The 27842-nt window shown below is 45.2% G+C and overlaps 2 protein-coding genes, 1 long non-coding RNA gene and 1 pseudogene across 3 annotated transcripts; 2 read left to right on the top strand and 2 right to left on the bottom strand.

Moving 5' to 3' along the window:
* The first annotated feature begins 325 nt into the window (after window positions 1-325).
* On the top strand, window positions 326-1099 carry LOC120969752 (uncharacterized). Its single transcript, XR_005764090.3, has 2 exons — window positions 326-541; window positions 619-1099. It is a non-coding gene; the product is annotated as an uncharacterized lncRNA (long non-coding RNA).
* Window positions 1100-6739: 5640 nt separating this feature from the next.
* Window positions 6740-10158, bottom strand: LOC141027592 (uncharacterized). The gene is made up of 11 exons (XM_073504675.1): window positions 9622-10158; window positions 9141-9296; window positions 8993-9058; window positions 8633-8906; window positions 8489-8557; window positions 8177-8404; window positions 7884-8094; window positions 7609-7804; window positions 7093-7349; window positions 6944-7019; window positions 6740-6841 (listed from the first exon to the last, which is right to left on the bottom strand). The coding sequence occupies exons 1-11, from the start codon at window positions 10156-10158 to the stop codon at window positions 6740-6742; spliced, it is 2172 nt and encodes a 723-aa protein (XP_073360776.1).
* Window positions 10159-13259: 3101 nt separating this feature from the next.
* LOC109766629 (protein FAR1-RELATED SEQUENCE 5) lies at window positions 13260-16935 on the bottom strand. The gene is made up of 7 exons (XM_020325399.4): window positions 16811-16935; window positions 16451-16717; window positions 16105-16369; window positions 15318-16008; window positions 14770-15227; window positions 14365-14652; window positions 13260-14276 (listed from the first exon to the last, which is right to left on the bottom strand). The coding sequence occupies exons 1-7, from the start codon at window positions 16834-16836 to the stop codon at window positions 13491-13493; spliced, it is 2781 nt and encodes a 926-aa protein (XP_020180988.1). The 5' UTR covers window positions 16837-16935; the 3' UTR covers window positions 13260-13490.
* A 360-nt stretch (window positions 16936-17295) lies between these two features.
* Window positions 17296-23950, top strand: LOC109766613 (mixed-linked glucan synthase 2-like; annotated as a pseudogene).
* The last annotated feature ends 3892 nt before the right edge of the window (window positions 23951-27842 follow it).

Below are 27842 nucleotides of genomic sequence, written 5' to 3'. Positions count from 1 at the left end.
CCAATGGTTTATTATAGCGACGACTAGCTACGATAAATCGTGAGTGGACATGCCATCACGCGCGGGCGATATCCATACCCCACGTCGCCGCGAGATTCGTGCAACATTAATACGCATCGCCTGCATTATGAGTTCACTTATTCGTATAGCTCTCAGTATTCACTCGGTATTCATCGCTGACACATCCCGCGTATGGGCCACAAGGCAGCACAAGCATTTAAAATCGCTCGTGGGCGTCCACGATGGCAGCGCCAACGGCTAGCTCCACGACGCTCCCCCGCGGCCTTTTTAAACGGTCTCCGCCCTTGTACATTCACATACCGCTCAAGTTTTCACCTCTCTTCCCATCTGCTTCGCAAGCATGTGTTCGTCCAAGTCTGAGCTCAGCTCCGCCCCGCCGGCGTCACACCACTGCTCCACCCAGATGCCACCGCTGCCTCTGATCCGCTGTCCGGAGTGCAACGCCGGCAACGTGCTCTGGTTCGTCTCTGGAACGGTGGAGAACCCAGGGAGGCATTTCTACAAGTGCGAACGCCATGGAGTGAGTATTTTGAGATTCTTTCCGTCCATCTCCCGCAGCGCCTCCTCTCAAACCAAATTTGGTATATGTTTGTTCAGTTTGGTGGATGCAGGTTTTGAAAGTGGGAGAACAAGTATATACAGCACTTCAGCAACCGCTGGGGTCACCTGCTCTCGCACGCATCCGTGTATCGGCATGTAACTTTGCTTGAGCAGAATCAAGCATGGTTGAAGAACATTTTCATCTTGGGCGTCCTGAACATGGTGCTAATGGCCATATGCTGCATGCACTAGTTCTGAAGCATCATGTTGTTATCGGGCAGAACTGCAAGTAGAAGTTCTGCGAGCTACTGCGCACAAGATGTAGTTCCAACATTTGTACTGGATTTAGCAGTTCAAGCATTTGTACTGGAGTCGGTAGTTCCAGCTTTTATACTGGATTAGGTGTATTGTACTGGATTAGATGTAGTTCCAGCATTCAGCAGTCCTCTCTTATGCATTCAGTTGTACTACGTATGCACCGTGCCTGTATGCCGCTTTAGATGTATTAAACGGTATTTGTTTGCGAGCATGTTTTTAATTAAGCCAGACGAACCGCATGCACTTAAGACAAATCCACACCCCCGCACCCACCTCATGCAGCGCACATGCAATAAATATTTTCGGCCGGCACCACCATAACTACGTCGCAGTCGAATGAATGCCACAGCTGCCCTGCAAATCGTAAATCCACCCAGCACCCAATTCATGATCGATTAACTGATGGGGCTCCACACGGCTGGCTTTATAAAATCGGGTGGGATCGTCATCGGTTCCACAACACACTCGAACCGCTAGCACCACACGCTTCTATCACTAGCAAGTAGGAAAAACCGATCGCTGTCGCCGGCGTCTCCCAGCTGCAGGATCCGGTGAGCACCCGCCATTGTTTTTAGCTTGCCGATCGTTCGTGAACCAGACGCGTCTTGCTAACGCCTTCTCCCTCTTTTGTTTTGCTTACACAGCACATGGACGAGTTGATGCAGTCACAGGAGATGAGCGACAGCATGGTCATGTCCACGCAACCTTCTCCTACGTCAAGGTCCTCTCCCACAAAAGTACGTGCCATGGTAGACTCCCTTGATGCATTCAAGAAATCTCTGGTCGAGGAGATGGAGTTTGGAGGCATTTTGCACGTGCCGATCATTTCTAAGACGAATTTAAAGTTAAGTTTCAACAATGCCACACCTGGCTCCAGCCGGCCTCATGTTGGCCCACTCGTCTCCAACGCACAGCCGATCTCGTTCAGGCCGCCACACGGGGTCCCACCGTCGCCTGCGACTCCAGCCCCTAGTTGGTACTTAAAGGCCAATTACCCCCAGCTGGTAAGCCGATGCTGTCCTAAATATCCTTCTTCATTTGTACGCACGTCACTCACGGTTCGGGGCGAACTAATGATTATTGTAGATAACTCTCACGCGGAAATCAAACAGGCTAGTTCGAGGATCGGGATGCTGATGAAGAAGCATAACGCCACCACATTTAGGCTCGCAAACAGTCTTAAGGCTGATTTGTTTGCCGAGAACACCGCGTTTCTGAACGCACTTGTTAGCGAGCTTGGCGAGGGATGCATATGTTGTAGCCTACGTACACTGCCATGCATCATTAACAATCCAGCCAATCCCGAGTCTCCACGCTGCACCAACATTTACAGGCGCAAGTTGGATATGACGGAGTCCGATGGTACGTCCATATATATGTTTTTTTTTTGCGGGGAGTCCATATATATGTTTATGCCCTTATACACAGTTTTCCACCGGAGTAACGGCTATAAATTGTTCCAGGAGAAAGCTCGTCTGGAAAAATGGTCAACTCATCAGGTTCTTCAGCGCCCAAAAAAATGAAAGCAACACTCGTGCATGGTATGTTCATCATTTTCTAAAATCTTTAAATTTGGCATGCGTTTCCTCCACGTGGTCAGCTCACACATTTTTTGGGTTTTTGTCATTTCTCCTTTCATAGACCAAGAGACCACCAGCGGCGAGCATGCAGGTTTTCTCACGCCAGCCCCATCCAAGAGCCTGATCATCTCCCAATCGCCAGCAGACGAACAGAAAGGGTGGTGGGACGGGCTGGCAGGTTTGATTATGATGCTGGACGGCGAGACCACGCACACCACCGGCACAGTGGTTTTTGGGCAGGCATCGCGTGACCTCCCGCACAAGCAAGAAGCGGTGCATGCAGCGTATGCCACGCCGCATTGGATTGACGGCCGAGACCGTCCAACCGTCTTGGTGTCTGTGTGGAAAGCGGCTGATTTGTTTTTAAAAACGGTTTCGCCGGAAGAGCTTGAAAGGTACATGCATCACACACCCGAGGGGCTCGTACACGTTTGTTGTGCAATATTATTCTAGCTAACACTTGTTACCACAGGGCAATTATATCTCATGCCACGCCAAGGTTCATCTCGATCACTCCGAACCCACTTCTTACCCAGATTGTCAAGTCGGACCATCTCGACCACGAGGTATGCGCGCTGATTTTCCGTCGCCAAGACCAAATCGACGGCGCGATCCTTTACCCCAATAATGCACCTCGATGGCGTAAATTTATGGAGCCAGATTTTTCGGTGAGCCTTTTTCCTAACAGAAAATTGCTCGCAAACCCTCCATTTTTCTCCTCTCACATCATTGTTGTCGTTCATCTCAGACTGCTGCACTAGCCGGAGAAGAAACTTGGACTCTGTTATCCGTACGCGCGCAGCTTGCGGGGCCACACGTGTCATTCAACATAGCGGAGTGCACCATGGTGAGCGACAGAACGACCGCTTGCCTTTGCTCTGTCTTGGGCCACATTTTTTTCCACGCTGCTCATTATTTGTTTTTCCTGTAGTTTTACCTGCCGACAATATTCGATTTCGGATGGTGCTTGTACGGTTGGGACATGCAGAGGAAGATAATAAACATTTTCGATCCATCGTACGGCCTTTGCACCACACAACGGCGCAAGGATCTACTAGGAGCCGTCGCTGACAAGCTGCACGTTGCATTTTTCACCTTAATTTATAAGTTGTTCAGTAATTGGAAGGTTGACTGCATCAGGTGGGAGAAAGTGTTCCACGTCACCTCACCGACCACAATGCGACAGTAAGTTACATACTGGTTTCTCCTTGATTTGTTGATTAACAACCTCTGTACCGCTCCCCACCCATAACAACATGCTTGTTCAGGACCGACACAGGCGTGTGGATCACCCGTGTGGCCAAACACTTCGATGGGAGGAATGTCATGGCAGACATGTCAGAGGTAATCAATTCTTGCACACTTTTTTGCATTTTCCTTGTGATTATCATTGCACACACATTAACCAGGTGTTGCGGCTTGTTGATCACACAGGGCGCCATCATCGCGGAGCGCCAGGAGATTCTCGCATAACTCATTCAAATGAAAGACAACGTGGCAGCCCTCCCGACGAACATCAACGACATAGTTAATGCATGGGCAATGGAGTAGTCCCCCCAGTCTTAATTAGTTGTTCTACTGTTTAATATAATGCCTGTGCACTCTTGGGAAGGCTCTACTGTAACATGATGTATCCAGATTAATCGCAGTCAAAGTCACGCACATTCGGTCAGCCGCCCATGTTCTGACTAGAGGGCAACGCCATCACGCTAGCCCCGTGCCTACCGGCGAGGCAGTCACGTATGGACCAGTGCAGCAGATCGCGTCAGTACTTCCACACTGTAGACGAATCCGCGTGCACGATCTTGACGTTTCGTCGAGTTGACTTTACACAAAGAATGATATTCCCAGTGGATGAAACATGATTCGAAACTCTTTGCCGCCACAAAGAGTTTTTATTGTGAAACTAGTTCAAATTGAAAGATCTAATCGGAAGTTTGGAGCGACAAATATCGTGCAAAACAACAAACAGAATAACCATGGAGGAAACCACTCGAATTTTGGAAACGTTTTTTTTTTCATGAGTCACAAAACAGATGTATATATTCATCAAAATTGACACCCAAAATAACCATGGCGAAATTCGTTTGAATATTAGAACCGTACTTTTCGGACGCAACCCCCATAAGTTATCAAGCAAGGTGAAAACATTACCAGAAAGAGTAACACGTCACTAATGTGTTGGACAAGTTCTCGAAACCGTTTTGAAATGGAAACAATTAATCTTAAGTCCGGGAACGCCAGATTGCATGGAAGATCCATCAGGGGGGCTTGTATCAAGATCGCCGAAACGCCAGATTACATGTTTGGGTTTTTCACCAAACATGTTAGCAAAAATAACCATGGAGGAAACTAATCGGAATTTCGTTGTTTTGAACGTCCAGCTACTCTACATGAGCAGGATCATGTTTTTAATTGTTTTAAAATGGGTGGAACAATGTTATTGAAAGAGAACAAATCATTTTATTATGTTGTGGAAAGATAAGAAAAATATCCCCACTATGGCTTATCAGCCCCTGATGGGGGAGATTTTCTTAATAATGTTTATCCATTTTTTGTTATATAAATTTTGAGCAACTAGTCCCCATGAGCAATATCATGGTTTTTCATTGTTTTGTACGTTTAGCTACTCTACACAGGCAGGACTATGTTTTTTTTGTCTGAAACGGGCGGAACAATGTTAATGAAAATGGAGGAAACCATTCGAATTTTAGAAACGTCCATTTGTTTCATGTGTCACAAAACAGATGTATATATATTCATCAAAAGTGACACCCAGAATAAACATGGCGTTTTTTGTTTGAATATTAGAACCGTTTTTTTCGGACGCAAACCCCATTGTGCTGAAAATGGGATTGATGGCGTGTCCTGAAGTAGAAATGGTTTGACAGAGTGATAACGGTTACATATCAATCATCAAAAAAGGAAGTTGCAAAACCATTTTTGACTTTAATTGTATCAAATAAGAGGGATAAGTTCCAAAACAAGAGGGATACGTTTTCAAGCAAGATGAAAACATTATCGATGGTGAAGAAATTGTTTGGTATTATGTTTATCCTTTTTTGACAGGGGATAAATTGGAAATCAACTTCCTTGTCCATTTTATGGGTTGACATAATTGAAATTACTTCAACGCCTTACTTTTTTCGATGTTAACCGTTTTTTTGGACGCAAACCCCATTGTGTTGAAAACCGGATTGATGGCGTCTCGTGATGTAGAAACGGTTTGATAGAGTGATAACGTTTACATACCCACATACGCTTGTACTGCGTTTTGATTTTAATTGTATCAAATAAGAGGGATAAGTTTCAAAACAAGAGGGATAAGTTTTCAAGCAAGATGAAAACATTATCGCTGGTGAAGAAATTGTTTGGTATTATGTTTATCCTTTTTTGATAGGGTATAAATTGGAAATCAACTTCTTTGTCAATTTTATGGGTTGTCAGAATTTGAATTAATTCAACGCCTTGATATTTTTCGATGGTGAAGAAATTGTTTGGTATTATGTTTATCCTTTTTTGTGTTTACTTAATTTTGATCAATGCAACTACCACCATTGAGGAGTATCATGGTTTTCATTGTTTTGAACATTTAGCTACTCACCATGAGTGATTTATCATCGGAACGGCGGGAACCATTATACCAACAGTTTGGCGAATTTCCCAAATCGGCAAAAATCGCCTTTTGCAAATCGTGGTTGTTCTTCATGGGTTACATGGATTCGGAAATGGACAAAAACATGTTTTGAAACAGGATGAACAGGAGGAACTAATCGTAATTTCGGAACACGCAAACCATTGTAGCTCACTCAATTATCGAGGGGTTGGTTTTTTCCAGCAAACATGATACCAAACAAACCCATGGAGAGAACTCCTCGGTTCTTTTCAAATGAAGTGGATGAAAACATGTTTTGAATCCGGATGAACAGAGGAAACCAATACTCAATTATCATCATCATAGCAAACATGATATCCAAAAAAAACATGGAGAGGACCCCTCGGTTTTTGCAATCGTCATTTTTTGAAAAAGGAGGAACGGTTTTTTCCGATAGAACAAACAAAGTCCATCAAAGAGGAAGCAAAATTGCACACGGACACAAACTGGAATTACGGGCCCGATCTTAATATGGCCAAGCAAACTGGTTCGATAGATTTAATTATACAAGATAGCACCAGACGTTGGAAATGGTAGCAAATACTAGTACCAGACGCTGAAACCTGTTCAAAGGGATTTAATTATACAAATACTGGTACGAGGCACACGAGTAACCAACTTAGCATCACACTTCAGGTTCCACCACATCCTGTGGAGGCAGTGCCCTGTTTCCGGGCAGGGTGAGAACCATCCTCATGAGTTGCTGCCTGAACGGAGTCAGCTGGTCCTGCTCGAAGACAAAAACAGCAAAACAAACATCTCGTTAGGTCCCAACGTACCAAAGGAAGAAATCGGTGCAATAGCATAGAGAATTGTTCAGTTAACCCACCTGCCAAATCTCTTTCTGCATGTATTCACCATCAAACCACCACATGCAGTGAATGTTGTAGAAGGTGGAGTCATTGCTGCCACAAGACATCGCTCCAGTTAGAACCGCAAGCAAATCAAATAACCAGGGCAAACTTAAAATGCATTTACCTTGAGGATGGCTCATGCATCATGTGGTGTGCTTTCCTTGTGAATTCATCCTCTCTAACGTGCCACCCATCGAAAAATGTCTCTATGCACTTGCACAGAGCGAACAGGAGCCTGTCCATGCATCCGGTATGCCTCCTTTTCAACTCAAGAATGTTGTACTGCGCCCTCTTAGGATCCATCACATGAACAATCTTCTTCATCATGTCAAAGATATACATCACGTGGTAGCCATTCCCACCCTTCATAGGAACCAGTATCTAGTGGAACACCAGCATGGCAGTTGATATCAAATGCTTATAGTTACACGGCACCGAGAAAAAGGAAGGGATAACAAGAAATTACCAGTCGGCAGGTCTTCACATCGTAACGCACACGCTCTCCAACAAACAAGCTCTTTATGTAAGGATCTCACAAGAAATCGTAGCGGTCTTCCATGACCTTGGCCTGCAATTATACAACAAATTTCAGCCACCCCCTCACATTTGCATTATGGTTGCATTGGTGCAAAAATCTTACCGCAAAGTACGGCGGCAAAGGGTGACGGAAACGGCTCCTGTCGAAGTTTTTGTGCCACCTTCCATCATGCTCCGTCATAAGCATGTTTATAACCTCAAACCCCTTGTCATCAAGCCCCCCCGGCTGGTGAAAGTTTGCATAAAACTCATTTCCATACATAATGATGTGCGGCGGCCCAGGGTGATCAAACCATGCACTGAAAAAATGCGCGAGAATCATTTAGTAAACTGTAGGAACAGAAAATTTTGAACTAGTACTTTTTCGCGCCACCTTACCTGTCCAAAACATCTCGTGAGCACTGAGTCATGTTTTCCCATCCTTGGTTGGCGACTGCCAGTGAGACAAACTCGTAAGTGAAACCAGGTATGCTGAATGGAGATCTCCCGTGTTGTGTGCATGGCACGGAGCTGCTGCTGCCAGAGTCCCCATCACCAATGCCTCCAAATCTTGACAACAAATTCATTTCTTTGGGAGGGTCAGAGTCACCTGCGACAACAAAACCAGCACTAGATTAGATCAGAATCGCAGGTTTATACGCGGAAATGATTTTTCTCCAAATAGAACTTACGTCTGCCCTGGTAAATAATAACCTCACCCCCCTCATCGAAGTCTCTTTCCTTTCTCTTCCCAAGGTGCACAAATCCCATGATTTCATCAGGGCGTGACACACTAGCTAGGCCCCCATTTAGATAAAACTGTCCAAAAGACCCCATGGACATACGAATTGGCATGCTTGACAGCACCGGGACGGCCATCTGGTTTACGTCCGCCTCCCCGGGTAGCATCAAGGACGAACCTGGACAGAAAGAAAACAAGTTCATTAAATCCAACTACAACTATCCCTCTCATTGTCTCTGTGTGCATTTACTATAGTACTCACCCATACCCGCATGCTGAAGGTGCTCACACTCGGGGGGCGAGAGAAGCACTGGTTCAGGACGAATGACAACTGAATGGCGTACAGAATGTTCAGCACGCAGCAATAAATTCGTAACATAAATCGCACTACAAAAGGAAATCATACCAGGATGGAGAACGCCCGTTGTAGGAATGAATTGGCCAGGATTTATTGCTTCAGTTCGGCTCGTCCCCTCTACGTACTTAATTAAAGCTTCCATGTGCCTTCTCGTCATGACCCTTTCATTTTCCATGTGCTTTTCAATCTCCATGCGCATGTTATTGTTCACAAAGCATATAGCCCTGCTGTTTAGTTCAGCCAGCCTCTGGGAAAACTTCCTGTTGCGTTCTGTACTAGCCAGTGAATGCTCACGCAGCGACCTGTCTATGAAAGCTTTAGCCTGAAAAACAAATACAGTCAGCGGTCAGGGCACCTCAAATCACAGTAACACAAGAACTAGCTGATACACGGGAGGTATGGAATCACCTCCGCGATTTTTCGCCTCATCTGCGTCGTGTCCCACGGGAGGTTTTGAGTTGGCACCATCCTAGGCTGTTACACATTCCAAATCAGTCCACGCAAAACATAGTCCGTAAAACATTTCTTTTAAACTAAGAGACGAGGCGACTCTCACCTTCATCACCCCGTACTTCTTTGGAATGGAGCCAGGGATGGTGTTCCCAAGTATAAGTTTGGAGAGGTTGCCAGCAGTGAAAAACCTTATTCTTGGACGCACAGAAAGATCTGGCGCGACAAACGCAGAGCAGTCAACTGAGTCAAAGTAAAGAGCCTGCGCAGAAACAAAAGCATGCTCGTCAACTCGGTCCGGTGTGAACATGACTAGTAAACAAAACTCACAGCCCTGATGACGACTGCCCAATCCTACTCACCTGCAACACTAATGGGCATCCGTACACGTGGGGCGTCCTCCCTTCTCTTAAAACCTGCTTGCATCTTGCTGCCGCACGGAGGAGTTCAGTGTATATATATTTCCCCCAGTTCACCATATGCAAGTTCGAGGGGTCCATGCATATCTCATACGCTTCGCCTGGGACCGTTGTTCTTTTATCCCTAGGACTGAAACAAGTGGCAATGCAAAGCATGGCAAAACCAACCTGGGTCCTGACTTTGTCTTCCTCGGAAAAGGGAGTTTGACATGGTTTCTTGAGAGCCCACCTCAAGTCAGCGGGCGTCAGGTACAAAGGGACATCTTCTAAATCTAGCATGGCCCTAATCTTATGGATTTGGTCTACAGTGGGTGCAACATATCTGTTGTCTATCTCAATCTCTCCCTCGACAGGGGTGCCTAAGATGTTGTGAATGCCAATCACGTTGAAAGTGACGTAGACACCATCCGATATCTTTAGAGCAGAGCGCTCGACATCGGTGTTCAGCAGCAATTCCCATGAAAATTCACGGTCCATGTGCGTGAAGTTGTCTACGTTTAGCATCCCCCCGAGCCCGATATCCACTACGGCTGCTCTCTGGTCGGGCGTAAACTGATGTACTACTTCAAACCCATCTTTTGGAGCGAAACAACTATCAACATGGATCTTGCTACCCTTGGATTTCTTCCTAGACTCGTACACCCTCGACCATGACCTACTCCTATGCCGATATCTTCTAGCCCACGCAGCTGGATCGTCGGACATCTAACGAAGGAACAAACAAGGAACCACGAACAAACAAGACAAAGAAACAAAAAGAACAAGAAACAACCATATCAGTAAGCAAGCCAAGGCAGAGCGACGAACGAGTGGAGGGAACGGAATGGATGCTCACCTCGTCGTTGGTCACCGCTCACAGCCCAAGGGACTGGTCGAGGTCGCCGCTTCCAGTTTGAGAGGAAGCAGAGCTTGGCTCCTTGTTCTTGCACTGGCTGAAGCTCTCCTTGTGCCGAGCTAGCTTGGCGGGGACGCGTCTCTTAAGCGGTGCTGCGAGCAAGGACGGCGAAGTAATGGCTGACTAAACAGGCCTCTGTGTAGCCGTCAACTCGAGCAGCCACGGGGGCAAAGCGTGATGATGGCTCCCGTACACACCGACAGTGGATTCAAAGCAGCACCCTCTCCGCTGTCCATCTCCTTGCGAGGAGCGTACCCTGTGGATTTTTTAAACAGATACGTAGAGTGTACGATCCAACCACGGCGTTACGCAGTGCCAAAAAGCGAGGGCCACTGCAGCCGCGGGCACACGTGATCCATCCTCGCCGGATCGCATTTAGCTCCCTCCTGGCATTAATCGACTTTTGCACCGCTCGGCGTAAAAAAAAAGAAGCAGCTGGGCTATAAATCGTTGTTATTACAGCAGTATCATTTAAAAAAGTGGGTTGGAACTTTTATGAAGCGAGACCCATCGAAGCAACCAGCGGGAGCAACACTGCAGAAGCAAACCCAGCCATGACTGGGGCGAGCTGTCTATACGTCTATCCACAATGTACCCGATCGCAATTCAAAAATCGTCGCACTGGTCCCATGACCCGCCCATATCACTCGCGTTGAGCGTCCCTGATGAAATCATGATCGAGCCCGTCCTGGGTGACCAAAGGAAAATCAGAGCACGAAGCATGGGGCGCTAGGAATCTGTAATTTTTTCCCCTACATGATATAACTCATTTCCCTTGGCGAACATGCCCCCTCATTTGGGCGAGAACAATGTTTTAGAGATCTTCTTCTATCTATCCGTTGAACCGATAAAAAATGCATTCATATTTTTTCGATATAGATTTGCGATCATTTCAAAAAACAAATGTTTCAAAAAACATTTCAAAAAACAACCATTACACATGCTTCCACCCATTCCGATGGAGAATAGGTAGACGTTCAAAACATTTAAAAACATGGAAGCCACGAAACTTTTTCCAAATTCTAATTTTTGACTTACCCCCTGTCGAAAAAAATGTTTCCCTCTCTATCCATAATAAAATGCATTGTAGCTGATGCTTTGGTCACGTGTCACTAAATGATTGGGTTTTTCACAAAATCAGGTGTATGTGTTCATCAGAAAATGGCACCCAAAAGAACCATGGTGAAAATCGTCCGAATATTAGAACCATATTTTCCGGACACAAAACTCCATTTTGCCGAAAATCGGATTGATGGCGTACCGTGATGTAGAAACGGTTTGACAGAGTCATATCGGTTACATATCAATCATCGAAAAAGGAAAGCTGTAAAACAAGTTTGATTTTTAATTGTATCAAATAAGACGGATAAGTTCCCAAACAAGAGGGATAAGTTTTCAAGCAGGAGGAAACCATTATCAAAGACAGGTTTGTAATGAGTTTGACAAGTACTCAAATTGGTTCTAACGGAAACAATTTATCTAAGTTCGGGAACGCCAGATTGCATGCAAGATCCCCGGAATCGAGATATGCATTCTACTCTTTCTATTTGATGCTTAGTGATGGGTGGAAGTACTACACACGAGTACGATCGAGATATGCATTTGTAGCTGATGTTTTGTTCACGAGTCACTAAATGTTTTATCTTTCACCAAACATGTTCGCAAAAATAACCATGGACGAAACAAAAAAAACCTATGGTAGCGCTCACGGGGGTAGTGGGAGAGGGTGCTGAATTTTGTTGTTTCCAACGTCCAGCTACTATCCATGAGCAGGTGAACGTTCAAAACAAAAAAACCCTATGGTAGCGCTCACGGGGGTAGCAGTTTATTTTGAATGTAACAAAAAATGTTAAAGTGAGCTGGGAAAATTCCCGTTAATTTGATTTCAGTTTATGTCATCCCGTAAAATGGGCAGAACGTACTAAATTTTGATTAGCCCTCCATCGGGAATTTTTTGTAACCTGTTAATAATTTGCACTCACAAACAAAATCAATAAAAAAACCGTTCCTTTTTTTCCAATATAATAGTCCATAATTTTGTTCATTGCAGCACACGCATTATGCAAGTGAATAGAAAAACAGCCATGGAAAATTAAAATAATCATTTCAACAAAAACCACACGTGCAAATGCCGCACACTTCAGCATTTTTATTTGATGGTAGGTGGATACGTCACAGCACGCATACCAAATCATGCAACGAGCTACTGGGCCTTACAAGAACTTGGGCCTCTTACACGCAAGGCTGTCAACCTCGTCCTCGTCCTCCCACGAGGCCCATGGCCGCTTGTACAGCACAACAGTGAAGAGACGGTCGACAGCTCGTTCAGGTTCTATCTCTTCCACCTGTTCGACGCAAGCAACTGGATCGTTCTCCCCAAATCCTTCGGTCAAATCATACACCTCTACTGTAGAGACTGGCATTTCCCCGTCCTCTTTACTTTCAATCTCACTTGGCTGTACATAAATCATAGCATGAAACGGGTATGAGTTTTCACTAGTGAAAGGGATATTGTGCAGAAAGAGTAGCCGGAAAACTAGCATTACAGCGTATGGCGAGCTTACATTTGGTTTGACAGAACCCATGGCCTGCATTGCAAACTGCCCATCGGTGCTACCTGAATGAAGCTCGCGCTGCACACATATAGAATCAAAAAATGAGTTTGCGAGGAAGGAATGGGGCTCGCAAGAAGAGAATGAGTTAGACCTGTGGTGTCTCCGGGCAAAGGATGCTGCTCTCTCTCTCTCTCGCTGGAGTACGCAGAGGATGAGCTTGACATGACTCCCGAGCGTGTGACATCTTCCGTCTAAGCTTTGTAAGGTTTTATAGACACGGGGACAGCGCGCGGCACTTTTCGAATTTTGAAAACGCGCCCCCACACATGGCTCAGGTGCATCGAATGCACCATTAATACTCTGAACTACATTGAAAATTATGGACTTCTGTCTACATTTAGAAACAGGGGACAAACACACATTTGGAAACAGCACAGCCAGCTGGGCACACATGCACCATTTAATGAAGCTGAATGTAAATTAACTGAAAGCCGGTAGTTCGATAACGCGCAACTAAAAACGCTCATACAACATGTCCCATACATAAGCAAACGGTACACAGTGCAACCAGCAAAGCACATTATCATCTAATGTGAAGGAGGGACACCGGCCATCGTCGACATGAGAGGCTTGCTGCAAGTCGTCCTTCGGTGCCCTGGAACCCCGCATTTGCCGCATGTTGCCACCTTCCTTTCCTTTTTTGGGACGTCGCCTCTATCAGGGCAAGTGCTGGATTTGTGCCCTTTGCCCCTGCAGACGGAACAGAACCTAGATCTTTTTGCGCTGTCCTTCTCATAAGGAGCTTTGTCACGGCTGGTAGTTGGTCGACCTCGTTTCTTGTTTCTTTCCGGTGCAAGCAATTCTTCTTCAGTGTTGGTCATTAGCCGTGATGCGGCTTCGGAGAATTCTGAATTGTACCCATCACCATTCGGGCATGATGCTTCTGAGGCCTGACTCATTGGAGGATGCACGGACACTGATGTGGCATCACGCGATTTGGTTCGATTGCCTTCCACACTTCTTACAGAGGAAATTGTGTTCAACTTCGGACCTACAGCAACTGCATTGTTGGAGACCTGCTGCTCAACGACGCCCAGCCCATCGTTGAACGCACATACCTCACCACCTCTTGTTCTCAGTTCAACCAGGCCCGACATCATAAACTCAAAAGCCGCCGGGTTCCTATCGCCCATATTTGCAACCTCCAGCGCGGTGATGTACAGAGCAGAATGCCTGAAAGTGGGTGCGTCCGGTGGCCCCATGTCTTGCTGATAGTGCTTCAGGTGCCCAGGCAGGTTGTCTCTACCGTGTATGCTCCACCTTTTCAATATGTGCCTGGGAGGTATCTGCTTCAGACGTAGGAAAACCATCACCTGTCCAACATGAAGTCCATGAAAATGTTGTTCACGATAACACACATTCCATTCTATCTAGATCGTAAACTGGACGCACAACACTAACCTGCAACGAATGGCAACAAACCATGCCCATGTGCTCGAACAGGCCACAGATGCACGAAAAATAACCAAGGTTATCAGTCACATTAACCTCAAAACGGCACTTGAACCACTTCTCACGGTGCTCGGCTTTCTGGTGCGTAACTATGTATTTTTGCTTTGCTATGATTTCTTCAACATCATATCTTCCAGATTCATACAGTATCTCCCCTAAAATCTCGAACATCTTCCTGGTATATATCTTGCTCGCATGGACTTCAAGAGCGGTATTCACCTTGAGCACAGCGCGACTCTGTTCGAGAAAATCAGATGATTTCACATACGCGATGAGTTAGTCCTTGTTTTACAGGAATCAATTCAGATATTATGTTGTTGCGTTTGTGCATTGTTTACAGCAAACAAATCTTACCAGTCTTGTGCGTTTCTCTTGGAAACCTTCTTCCTGTTCTCGGTCGAACTGGAGCTTGTTGTATTGTTTGACAAAAAGATTCATTGAACACGACGGAGGGACGTACTGCTTCAACATGTGGTTTGCAGTTTCGCTCCTGCCAGTGCTGGTTTGCCTAGCACAAAATTTCCCGGCAAAGTAAGGTTTTGCCCACTTCAGCCTAGTCTCGTATATCTGTGTAAGATATGGATTGTTTTTCAGTGAATATTTGTCAAGTAGTGCTGCCCAGCCGTCCTCGAATTCATCAATTGTCAGCATCTCGTGAACAAGCTTGTGGAATTCAGCCCTGAAATCTGACTTCTTGGTGTAATGAGCACCTAGATTTTCTTTAGCCTTCTTCAGAACATGCCATTTGCACCAGCGATGCGTCGAATTGGGATACACATCCTCGATCGCCTTTTCCATGGCTCTAGCTTGATCTGCCAAGGAAACATGCAAGGTCATGCAACTAGTTTGCGGGACTTCAAACGATATAAACAGATTTTGCGTTTGGGAGACGATCCCATTACCTGTTAAAATTGTAATTGGTTTTTTACCACCCATCATCTTCATGAATTCGTCGAAAATCCATTTGAATGTATCCTCAGTCTCATCTCGCATCAAAACCCCCGCATAAAGCACACTTTGAAAATGATTATTCACCCCCACAAACAGGCCAAAAGGCATATCATACAGGTTGGTTTTGTATGTGGTGTCAAAAGTGACAACATCACCAAAGTGATGGAACTGTGTTTTGCTACGACCGTTTGTCCACATATGCGTTCGTATCCTACTCTCATCATCTACCTGAACATTGTACGTGAACTCGCCATCTTGTGCTTTCATTTCTGAAAAAATAGCCATCGTGTTTCGCACATCATCATCAGCCTGCTCTCTGCTGAGCTTTCCACACAGAGTCCTTAAACATCTCTTGGTGAATGGCACATTCTCAACTCTACCAAAAAATGTTGCGATTATACTATAAACCTTGCTCACGTTTACATTGTTCTGTCTCAGTTGGGAAACTAGCTCTCTAGTGTATTTGTCAATATGTCTATGCGAGGGGAAACGCAACTTCTCAGCACAAGTATTCAGCATGTGGTGGTTGTGATTGGACCTAAATTCGTTGATGTACCATCCTTCATCATCAGTTCGGAGGAGCCTTATCATGGCCTGGCATTGGCATCGTGAAGATTTCGAATTTGCTTCTTTTGGTTTGCCCTGCGAAACATAAGCAACCCAAAAATGCATTAAAACATGCAGTTACAAATTTGTTAACTGATCAAGATTTGCAGATGGGGGGGAGCTAAAACACACCGAGTAGCAGCAGACGAACTCCTGCATGCATTTTGTTCCTTTTACATTAGACCTGCTCTTTGCATACCGAACCCCAAATCCAGTTTCCCAAGAGTACAGGTTGTAGAACTCATACGCCTCGTTTATTGAATCAAATGTCAGCCCAACTGACGGGATCACCACAGTTTCTGAATGATTATCTGCAAACCCGGTTAGCGCTTTTTCCAGCGCGATGACCCTGTCTGCACTTGTTGATCTTTCGTCTGGCATGACATCCCTCCGTTTCCTGAAACATGGACACAAGCAATTCAATCAGACCAGCACGATAGTTTGAGATGAAAACAAAGATGCAACGAACAACACATACCTGCTAACCCAGCCAACTTTGTCGTCCATCGTTACATATATGTTTTCCGCCCTGGTGGACTTTTTCTCATCTGAATCACTGCCGTCTGGTACAACACCTTCGACTGTATCCAATAAATCGGCGAATCGGCCGCTCGGGTCATCTTCCACGAACTCTCGCACCGTGCCCATGGCTCCCGGATGCCTTGAAAACCCCGACGAATCTGGTGAGATTGGCGGCTCGGTCGAGTCATTGGATGGCCTAGATCCAGAACCACGCACCAACAAACTGTGGAATCAGAAGGAACGACACGTAAATCCCTTGGGTAACCATGAACTAGATGGGGAAGGCGAAGAACACAGGCAGATGGATTGGCCTGACCTGATCCCCGTCTCCGCGAACTCCATCTCCACACCGGGTTGACGATGCGGCGACCCTGTCTCCAAGCGCCAGAGGTGGAAGCTAGATGTGCACTAAGTTCACCGGACGGCCGCTCCAATCACGCCCACCAGGCACCCAGAATCATTTATTCCTAGTCCGGGATCCATCTCGCTCGCGTATTGATACGGGACTTAAATGCGCATGGGCCACACACACGGCGTATAACGAGACGCATTCTCATCGATGTGGATCGCGCGGCTTCGTATTTGCTAGAGTGCCTATTAAATGTAGGAATCGTGACGCACCGACGGACGGACTAGATATCGGCAGCGCGTGGCTGCATGTCCCAAAAATCCGCGTCGCGACTAGCTAGCGCTATATAATGCCACCAGAGAAGCATCTTGTCGACACGAACAAGCTACCGTGGATCAGCATTAACTGTCTAGCTAGGTGCTCGCACGTACATTTCCGCCAGTGCCGACACGATGGCCCTGCGAGTCGAGGCCCCCGTCGCCAAGGACGATGTGTGGGTGGCGGCGGACGAGGGAGACATGTCTGGAACCAGCGCCGGCGATGGCAATCGGCCGCTGCTATTTCGGACCATGAAGGTCAAGGGAAGCATCCTGCATCCTTACAGGTCGGTCTGCACGGGTGTCAATATAATATGCATTCTTTTTTCTTACTACTACCAGCACTACGCACAGTCATACACTTGTGAATATGATCGTCTTTTTTCATTATGATAACAGGTTCTTGATTCTTGTGCGCTTGGTCGCCATCGTCGCCTTATTCGCGTGGCGAGTAGAGCACAGGACATGAACCATCATGGCACGTGGCTCTGGGCCACGTCCATGGTTGCGGACGCCTGGTTCGGCTTCTCATGGCTCCTCAAGCAGCTCCCCAAGCTCTACCTCATCAAACGCGTGGCGTACCGGCACGGCCAAGCCATCCTTCTGTGAATAGACGTTTCGTCACCACCGTCGACCCCGTGGATGAACCCATCTTGTACACCACCGTGGCACCGTCGACCCCGTGGATGAACCCGTCTTGTACACGGTGAACACCATCCTCTCTATCATCGCCGCCGACTACCCGGTCGACAAGTACACCTGCTACCTCTCCGACGACGGTGGCACGTTGGTGCACTATGGTGCGATGTTCCAGGTTGCCAGTTTCGCCGCCTTGTGGGTCCTGTCTTGTCGAAAGCATTGCGTCGAGCCAAGGTCCCCCGAGAACTATTTTGGGATGAAAACCCGGCCGTACGTCGGGGGTATGGCAGGAGAGTTCATGAGTGATCACAGGCGCGTTCGCAGAGAATATGGTAAGTTCAAGGTGAGAATAGATTCCCTTTCTACAACCATCCGCCGACGACCTGATGCCTACAACAAAGGAGATGATGGTGTACATGCCACTTGGATGGCTGATGGGACAAAATGGCTGGGTAAATGGATTGAGCAAGCTGACAACCATCGAAGAGGACAACATGTTGGAATTGTTCAGGTAAAAGTTTTTCTATTTGTTCATTCGAGTCAAACATATAAGTTACACCTTTTGAATTCCTCTAAATTTATGAATCTAGCTAGATCCCAGTCTTGAAGTTAAAGCTCAGTGGAAGTATGGGACTAGTTGTTGGATAGTGATTTGGTGGCTTAAAACACACAAAAAGGAATAGAAATCCATTAAGAAACCCAATGGATAATCACATCTACTAAGAGAGTTAGAGTGAATTAACAAAATTATCAAGGCCATGTGGGGGCATCATATTTGTGTGTTAAAAGTGACCAGTATATATTTTTATCTCACGCATGCATCTTTTTCCTTCTCATTTACCTCCTTCACTGCAAAATGCATGATGTTTTATACTTTTATACATTTCCAAGAGGTGTAACTTTGAATATGCTAATATGATTATATTGCTAAAAATAAAATTAGAAACATATGAAATGGTTTTCGTGTGTGATCTGTTTAGGTACAACTCTAAAGATCATTTGATTTTGTTTCATCTAGCTATAGTTCAAATGTCTACTGGTGGTTACGATATGTTTAGATACAAGCAAGGTTTTGGTTACCGAATGGGGCATTTTTATCGAGGGGGCCGAGAAATGTGGTTACCACGATTACCACAAAATTTCGAGAAAATTTCAAACAAATTTTGAATCAAATTTATAATTGAATTTTGAATTCAAATTCTTTAAAAATAGATATAGATAGCACTTGAACTTATATTTATCATAAAAGAGCTATTAGCTCAGTGGAACGTTGTCTACGCGCATGCTGTGAGGTGCTGCCACACTTTACTATACATTGAGTGTTTGAATTCAAATAATTCAAAAAATCAAAATTATTTGCTGGAAATGCCCATTTACCGAGGGGGACTGAAATATTCGGTAACCACGGTAAATCTTGAAATTTTGAGCTGTAACCAAAACCCTGGATACAAGTATGAAGATCCAAATGATGCGATCTATTTAGGTAAAATCATGCAGATTTAACATATGAAATACATTTAGGTATGATAACATAGATTTTAAAAATGTGATTTGTTAAGGGATGACTATGGATCTAATGAGTTGTGATATGTTTAGGTAAATCATGAATATCTAATGATTATTATATCCATTTGTTGATGGTTTAATAGATCTAATTGTTGTGATTTACTAATAGGAGATTATCCATCAGATTGTCGACTGAATGTTTTACTAATTACCGAGGTGGCCCTCGTAAATGCGAGTGCATCAACATTCAATATTGCAAAATTGTTAACTATTATTTTTTATCTTATGTAGATACTCTTTTACTCTGATTTACCATTTCATTGCATATTAGACAACATTTTCCTGCACTGATACATCTCTAAAGGTGTAACATTGTTATTTAGGTTCTATATGAGCATATGGTTTATGTTGCTAATAAATTTAAGTATATTAATTTAAGATAAATATAATGATGTATATTTATCTTTTCTCAGCAATATGTTTATACAGTCGGCCGATGCAGATACACCAACGAAACTAATACAAAGTCCTTGCACGCGCTAGATTATTTGTCGTATGCTCTAAGATATGTCTATATATATACAACCCTTAGCCATTTTCTGATTGGTTATACAGAGCAGTTCGATTATACATGTTCATAATTTGGCCTTGCATGAATGTTGCTTGCATATTTATTTGGATCCATCTTCTGTAGAAAAATTAACAAATTAATTACAAGCACGTCCACAAGCCTTCGGATCATGTAATTGATGCCATATATGTACTCCTCCGTCGATGCTTATGTTGGTGCTAATCATCACCCCATCATTTTTATTTTGCATTCACAAGAAGTGCATACATCATCGATAGTACTGATTGTCTACATATCATAGGACAGTAAGAAGAATATTTAAATAATATTTATTGCGCACCTCTCTATTTGTATTGTTGTATTATCTACATAGCATAACATACAGATATTTGGTTGACTGTCAGCTAGCAACTTTCTCAAAGTTATCTGATAAACCAAATTGTTGGAACTACTATGTTCTTTTGACAGGTCATGCTAGGCCATACAAGTTGTAAACCACAGCTTGGATCTTAAGCGAGCACCAACAATCCAATTGACTTGAGCAACGTTGACACAAGACTCCCCATGCTTCCACGATGTCGACCCGACAGATCGCTACTCCAACCACAATCGTGTCTTCTTCGATGGCACCATGCTTTCGCTCAACGGCCTCCAAGGGCCAACCTGCTTCAGCACCGGCACCATGTTCCGTCGAGTCGCGCTCTATGGCATGGAGCCACCACGCTATAGGGCGGAGAACATCAAGCTGGTGGATAAGGCTGCTGAGTTGGGTAACTCGACGCCATTCCTGAACTCAATACTGGATGGCTCAATCCAAGAGCGGTCTATCACCCCGGTGTTGGTCGACGAGGGGCTTTGCAATATCATAGCCACCCTGATGACGTGCGCTTATGAGGATGGTACTTCATGGGGGAGAGACGTCGGGTGGGTGTACAACATCGCAATGGAGGATGTGGTGACCGGATTCCTCATCCACCGACAAGGGTGGCGTTCCATGTATTGCTCCATGGAGCCAGCCGCGTTCCGCGGAATGGCAGCGATCAACCTCACTGAGCGCCTCTACCAGGTGCTCCGGTGGTCGGGCGGCTCCCTCGAGGTGTTCTCCCACAACAATGCTCTCATCGCTAGCCGTCGGCTCCACCCTCTGCAGCGTATCGCTTGCCTCAACATGTCCACTACCCGATCGCCACAATGTTCATCCTGGCCTACAGCTTCTTCCTGGTGACATGGCTCTTCTCCGAGCAGTCATACTACATCCAGAGACTGTTCGGCACGTTCATCTGGGTAGACACGTACGTACGACCCATCTTTTATTTTATTTGTATTGTATAAGTGCAACAATTTGAGTATTTCAGCGGCAATTCCTTTTTGTGCTCGGAGCCTGTTCTTTCTTCGAAACAATAAATCACAATTCGTATTTTCAATGTTTGAAAAAATATGGAAAAGAATCCATGCATTGTCATATGATTTACATATTGCATGTGTGTAAATTTCCATGAGGAACAAGTGAGCTGCAAAAAAATCTTGATTTTGAAAATGGTGAACAGTGTATGTACTGTTAATTGTCGAAATCACCGATTTTCACTTCTTTCGTGTAGCTCGCGTGTTCATATATTTCATCATGAGATTTTACACACATGCACTATACATTCATATGAACATTTTTCTGGCGCATTGTTTGCTCCAATGCACCCCCCCCCCCCCCCCTCAAAACCCTCAAAACCACACCCAGATGATAAATTCTTTATCTAGAGCATGGTACTTTTTGGGTGCAGCATGGCAGTACCCTCTAATGTAACTTGGCAATTCTTGAAGCATGTGTAGCATTTCCCTTTGTTCTAACATGGCATTTACCTCTCTGATGTAACATGGCAATTTCTCTGTGAAACATGGCAGTTTCCTCTGATGTAACATGGCAATTCCTGAAACATGTGTGGCAATTTGTGTGATGTAGCATGACATATTTCTCTACCGTAACATGAAAGTTCTCCATTCTGTAGCATGGAAATTCATGGACATGTGTGGCAGGCTTCTCTATTGTAAGATGTCAATTCTTTTTGATGTAGCATGCGAGTCTTCTTTTGCCAATTCTTCGTGAACAGGTATGAAAATTCTCTCATATAGCATGTCAATTCTTCTATGTTGTAGCATAACAACCCTAAACACATGGCAACTTCTCTGCTATAGCATGACAATTCTTTTCTGCAGATAATATTGCCATAGCAAGCCAATTCTCTCTGATAGGAGGGCCGTCCCTGGGCATAGGCAGTGAGTGCGGCCGCCTAGGGCCCCGCCCCGGCACGGGCCCATACCATGTATTCGTGTGTGTACTGGGTATTGACTATAAATATGTCATAATAAGGAAATAATGCAGCTGGCCCAGACCAATATGAGAGAGGCACTACACACGCACCCAGACATGCTGCCAATCGCTTCGTTAACCAAAAAACTGCTAAATCACTTCGTTGTCTAGAAAGCGCTGCCGTCTCTCGTTCTTCTCACAGCCTTCATCTCCTATCTTCCCTAGTTAATTGACCCATGTCCCAAGGAGCTCTGGACTGCAAGGCAACTAGGTACAGGAAGAAGACGACAACCCACCACGTTAGACCACATTTGGCTGGCTTCTCAGGCGTTGAAAGCAGTGCCCGGGCGCCATAACATGCAGCGGCAACGACAAGGAAAGGGCACAGGCTAGCAGTGGAGACTACAAGCCATTCATGTAATTGCTCTAGCAATTGAAGCTTGTCTAATTATTATTTTTCCTTCTAATAAAGAGACCAGTAGACTTGTTTTCTTTCCTTTTAACAATATACGCTTGAAGGTAGGAGAGGTAGCTTGAAATATTGCTTGAATTTTGATATATGGAGCTTGGATTTTTTTTCCTAGTTCACTTGAGACTTGAGGTGTCGAGACTCGAGAATTCAGGTGTTCTCTCTCCTATCCTGTAAATTGTAGCCTAAATAATGACTTTTGTGGTTTGTTGGACCTCAAGTCATATATCACATATTCATGATGCGTTAGTATCTTGTTTGCAAATGAGAATTAACTTTTCTGATTTTTGTACTTTCATCATGATTTTCATGGTATAGGGGATATATAGGTGTGTGAATATTTCTTTCACCTATTATAGTTATTGGGCCCATTATACCCGGTCGCACTAGGGCCTTCAAAATCCCAGGGCCGGCCCTTGGACAGATAGGATGAAAAATTCTATTTGGGGGGGGGGGGATGAAAGAAGGTGTTGAGGAGGGGGAGGGGTTAGTGGTGTGTGCGGAAGGGCCCTTTGTGCATTCGCCCGCGGCTACCTCCCGGCACGAACATCACCGCACATTCCCTCCCTTAGCATCCTTGTTTTCTTTACACTAGATAATTGTCCATGCATTGCAATGCAGCCATCAATATTCTAGTAGGTTAGTCCATTATACCTGTCCACATTAATTTGATTTTATCTAGTAAATACACATCTGATAATAAACATAATTTTATTTGGAAGTCAATAAGAGGTGGGGTAGTTCAGGCGGTATAGAAAAGGTAGGAAAAAATTGAGACGAGAGGAAAAAATAATCAAAACCTGAATAAGGATGGGGGAGAGTTGTACATAAGGTGGATGAGGTAAGCATGGCCCACATAAGGAGAGTAGTAGGAAGAGTGTAGATCGTTTTTTCTCCTGGTAGCGAAACCTAGCCACCGCCACCAGGAGAGCCGCTCCTTCCAACGCCGTCTTCCGGCGGCTCTCCTACGCCAGCGACCTATTGGTTTTCGGTGGTGAGGGGGGTCGCCAGATCCCGCACGTGTGGATCGTTTTAGGTTTAGGTTTTAGGGCCCAAGAAGCTTAGGGTTTTGGGTCGTTCGACACCTTGACTTCGCTGGCAGCAAAGGCGATGCTGAATAAAGAAGCTCCAGATTCTTCTCCGGCGAGGCGCTCGTCTCTATGGTCGGTGACGGATTTGGGAACAAGTCTATTCAAGCAGGGATGTCGTGGCGATGGCGGCATCCTTGTGGTGGACATGTGTCCTCGGGCTCCGCCGTTGCGACGACGTCTGCTCCAACGTCGGCGCGGAGCTTGGGAGGTAGTCGAGGAGCGGATGCAGAATGTGGTCTGCATCGACGACATCTGGAAGAAGAAACGTGTGCTGGATTCGTGGTTCATGGATGGCAGGTATGATTTCCTCCTCCAACGTCTTAGTCTTGTGGGGGTGCTAGATCTGGAGTTCAATGGCGTGTCTGGGGTGTTGCCCCAGTCTGATTCGTTCAACACTAATGGTTTCACCTTTGGCGAGCCACCTCTTAGTGGTCTGCAGAGCTGCATATCAGCGATGGAAGCGCGTCGAGCTCGGGTGAGGAAGTGATCCGTCATTTTCCCTTGGGCCATTTGCATTTCTGTCCCTAACTCGAACCACCTACTCAGATTTGTCCCTAATTTCGAAGTCTGCTCAAATTTGCCCCTCCGCCGTCATGTGGTCTTATAGAAATGCCCCTCCGAGCCGTTACCGTCCAGTCAAGGTTGTTTGACCGCTAACCAGCCGTTTCTTTGACATTTTTGCCCTTGTGTCCATGTGCCACTTACTGGTGGGTCCCACTCTCAAAAAATAAAATGAAAAAACACTTTCTCTCACCCCCTCTCTCTCACTGATAACTTACATGTGGGGCCAATCTAGAAAAGGACTATTCAAACTTGATATTAGGCCCACTGTTATTGGATTATTAATATTTTCTGCATATTTTGTTTCAATTAATTGTTGATTAGGCCAACAGTGACCGACGGAGACCACTTGCCGCGGCGGTGGCACGCCGGGAGGCCGCGAGGAGGCTTGACGAGGGAAGCAGGCGATAGCCCTGGATCTGCCGCATCCAGGAATGTTTTCTTCGGACCATATGGTCGCCGAAGCGAACGGCGGCGACCATTCCCGCGACGGCTTTGGATGGAGCAAGTGGGGGGGGGGGGGGGCTACCATGCAAGGGGGAGAGGGGAAGCTCCGTGACATTAATGAGCTCACTAGGAGCACGACGACGACGTCGCTGTGGCTCGGGGAAGACCGAAGCGAGGACTTCAACCATGGTGGCCATGGCAGAGCATAGAGCTCGTGGGGAAGACGACCCGAGGTTATGGGGCTTGCTATGGAGGATGCCCGCGGCCTCTGCTGTACACCATGACGCCCCGGGAGCGGCTAGGATCCATCGGCATGCTTCAACGACATCAAATCGACGGCGGCAATCCGAGGCCGGAGGCGGGGCAGAGGCGTCCTGGCGCTCGGTACTGGACTTCTCTGGTCAAATTCGTCGGCTGGGGCAGCGATGTCATGCCGTACGAGCATCCTGGCGAGCTAGCAACGCATGGGGTTTCCGTTGCCCATGTGCTGGACTGAGGACGGCATCAGGGCGGCCTCCGATGGGCTTGCGGGAGAGGGCTAGAGGAGGGGAGAGAGAAAAAGGGCGAGCGACGGAGAGAGAATGAGGGCGAGAGGGTTGTGGCGTCAAGGAAGACCAGCAACGGCGGCGACGGCCATTCAACACCCTCGCCGGAGTTGAGAGAGAGAGAGTGGTCGTCGGCCTGTCGTTGGGCAGGGAGAGAGACGCGCGCGAGAGAGAGAAGTAGCTTGTCCTTTTCCCTTTTATTTTTTTTTATTTTTTCTAGTTGGGTCCACCTGTAAGTGTGTGTGTGTGAGAGAGGGGTGAGAGAAAGGGTTTTTTTTTTTGAGAATGGGCCCCACCCGTAAGTGACACAAGGAGACAGGGGCAAAAATGTCAAAGAAATGGTCAGATAGCGGTCAAATGGCTTTGACTGGACGGTAACGGCACGGAAGGGCATTTCTATAAGGACACTTAACGGCAGAGGGGCAAATTTGAGCACACTTCAAAATTAGGGGCAAATCTGAGTAGTGGGTTCGAGTTAGGGACACAAATGTAAAAGACCCTTTTTTTCTTTCGATGGCTGCTTTGGTGATGCCGGGGGCAGGTGACAGGCTTTGGTGTCAAACTCAGAGAAGTTTTGCTGTATTTTCAGTTTTGTCATGCCGGTCTTTCACTAGTAGAAAACGGGCCTTTAGTCCCGGTTCCAGAGGGTCTTTTGTCCCGGTTCTAGAACCGGGACTCCAGGGTCGGGACTAAAGCCCAAAACCTTTAGTCCCGGTTTGTTTACGAACCGGGACTAAAGGAGCTCCACGTGGCCGGTTTCTGGAGCTCCACCTTACCAACCGGGACTAAAAGAATTTTTTTGAAATTTGGTTTTTCTGAATTTTTTGAATTTTTCCCGATTTTCAAATTTCTGAATTATTTGACAATTTAATCTCTAATCACCCCTCGTCACTGCTCAAGTATGTACCACTCATTCCAAATTGTCTAACTTCCCGGCTGGTCACCCATCCTCTCACTACCCCAACCTAAGCATGCTTAACTTCCGAGTTCTATTCTCCCTAGTTTCCAAGCCTGCACTTGCTGTTTTCCTGACAATAGTAAGCTATCAATCCTAATAACCCTTATGAGTTGAACTTGAGCATGAAGCACCATTTGAGTTTGAAACTATTATTCTCAAAAACAATAATTAATTAGTAACAGTAATATTTCTTGAATAAGTAGTTTGACCAAAAATTCAAAAAAAAACTTAAATTTGAGGATAACTTTTTTTCCTTTCAGAATTTGAGGATTCTAAAAATTTGCAAAAATGCCTACAACGGTCGTATGCAAAAGTTATAGCCGTTTTACTTTTTCATAACACTTTTTTGCAAAACATGTCGAAATTTATGCTTTTTAATTTTCCTAACTAGTAGATGTAGTAACATAACTACATCTCGAAGGATTTTATTTTTTGAAGTTTTTATCATTTTCTTTATTTTTTTCAAAACTGGAATGGTGATACGTGGGGAGGGGGGTAGAGTTTGATGGTGCAGAAGCATACTACAACATGGTGTCCATCCAATCCTACCGTCGACTACATCTGCTAGCACCGTTCCAGCCAGAGTCACAACTAAGGTTAACCAAGCCAGAGTCATGTTCTATTAAAGTGGCAAAAAGAATTACTTTTAAAATAGCAAAACTAATTCTATCAAGTATTATTAAAGGCTAAACAACTATTAATACCAAAGTTTAGCAAAAGTAATATTAATTAATTATAAAAATATATCTACTGTTGTCTAATAGAAGCATACTACAACATGTTAAAATCTACAGAAAGAACTAACTAAAAATAATTGAAAACAACAACTAAAACACTAAAAAACCTATATAAGAAAAACAGTACTGTTTTAATTAAAATCGTAATAAAAATTATTCTAAAAATAACCAAATAAATCTTACTGTGACAACAATCTAACATGTGACTAGGAGCAAAAAGAATTAAATTAAAAACTATTCTTAAACTCAAATTATTCACAATCTAGGGTTTGAAGCAAATTTGAACAAACTTATATTTAAATCATTCAAATTTGAAAACTAATGGCACAAACAGAAACTAGACAAAATGTTGAATCTAATGCAAAAAGAATCACTCAAAAATATCAAATATCCTAAAAGATATAAGCAATTTAAAACAGAAACTAAACACAAAAAATAAATGAAAAAACAAAAAACACATTTCAAAACCCCTTTAGTCCCGGTTCGTAGCACCAACCGGGACTAAAGGTGTAACCTATAGTCCCACTTCGAGCCACCAACCGGGACTAAAGCCTCAACCCCTTTAGTCCCGGTTCGTGGCTCCAACCGGGACTAAAGGTAGCTTTAGTCACGGTTGGAGCCACGAACCGGGACTAAAGGGTGCGCCCTTTAGTCCCGGTTCGTGGCTTGAACCGGGACTAAAGGTCTCATTTGAACTGGGACTAATGCCTGCCCAGCGCCCTAGCCGCTCGAACCGGGATTAATGGTCACATTAGTCCCGTTTCGTAAGCAAACCGGGACTAATGTGTAGAATGAGCTTGGACCAAAGCCCTGTTTTCTACTAATGTTTATGTGACTTGTATTAGAATCTTTTTGA

Source organism: Aegilops tauschii, chromosome 7 (genome assembly GCF_002575655.3).
Source record: "Aegilops tauschii subsp. strangulata cultivar AL8/78 chromosome 7, Aet v6.0, whole genome shotgun sequence".
Taxonomy (NCBI): Eukaryota; Viridiplantae; Streptophyta; class Magnoliopsida; order Poales; family Poaceae; genus Aegilops; species Aegilops tauschii.
This window is presented reverse-complemented; position numbering and strand designations above follow the sequence as displayed.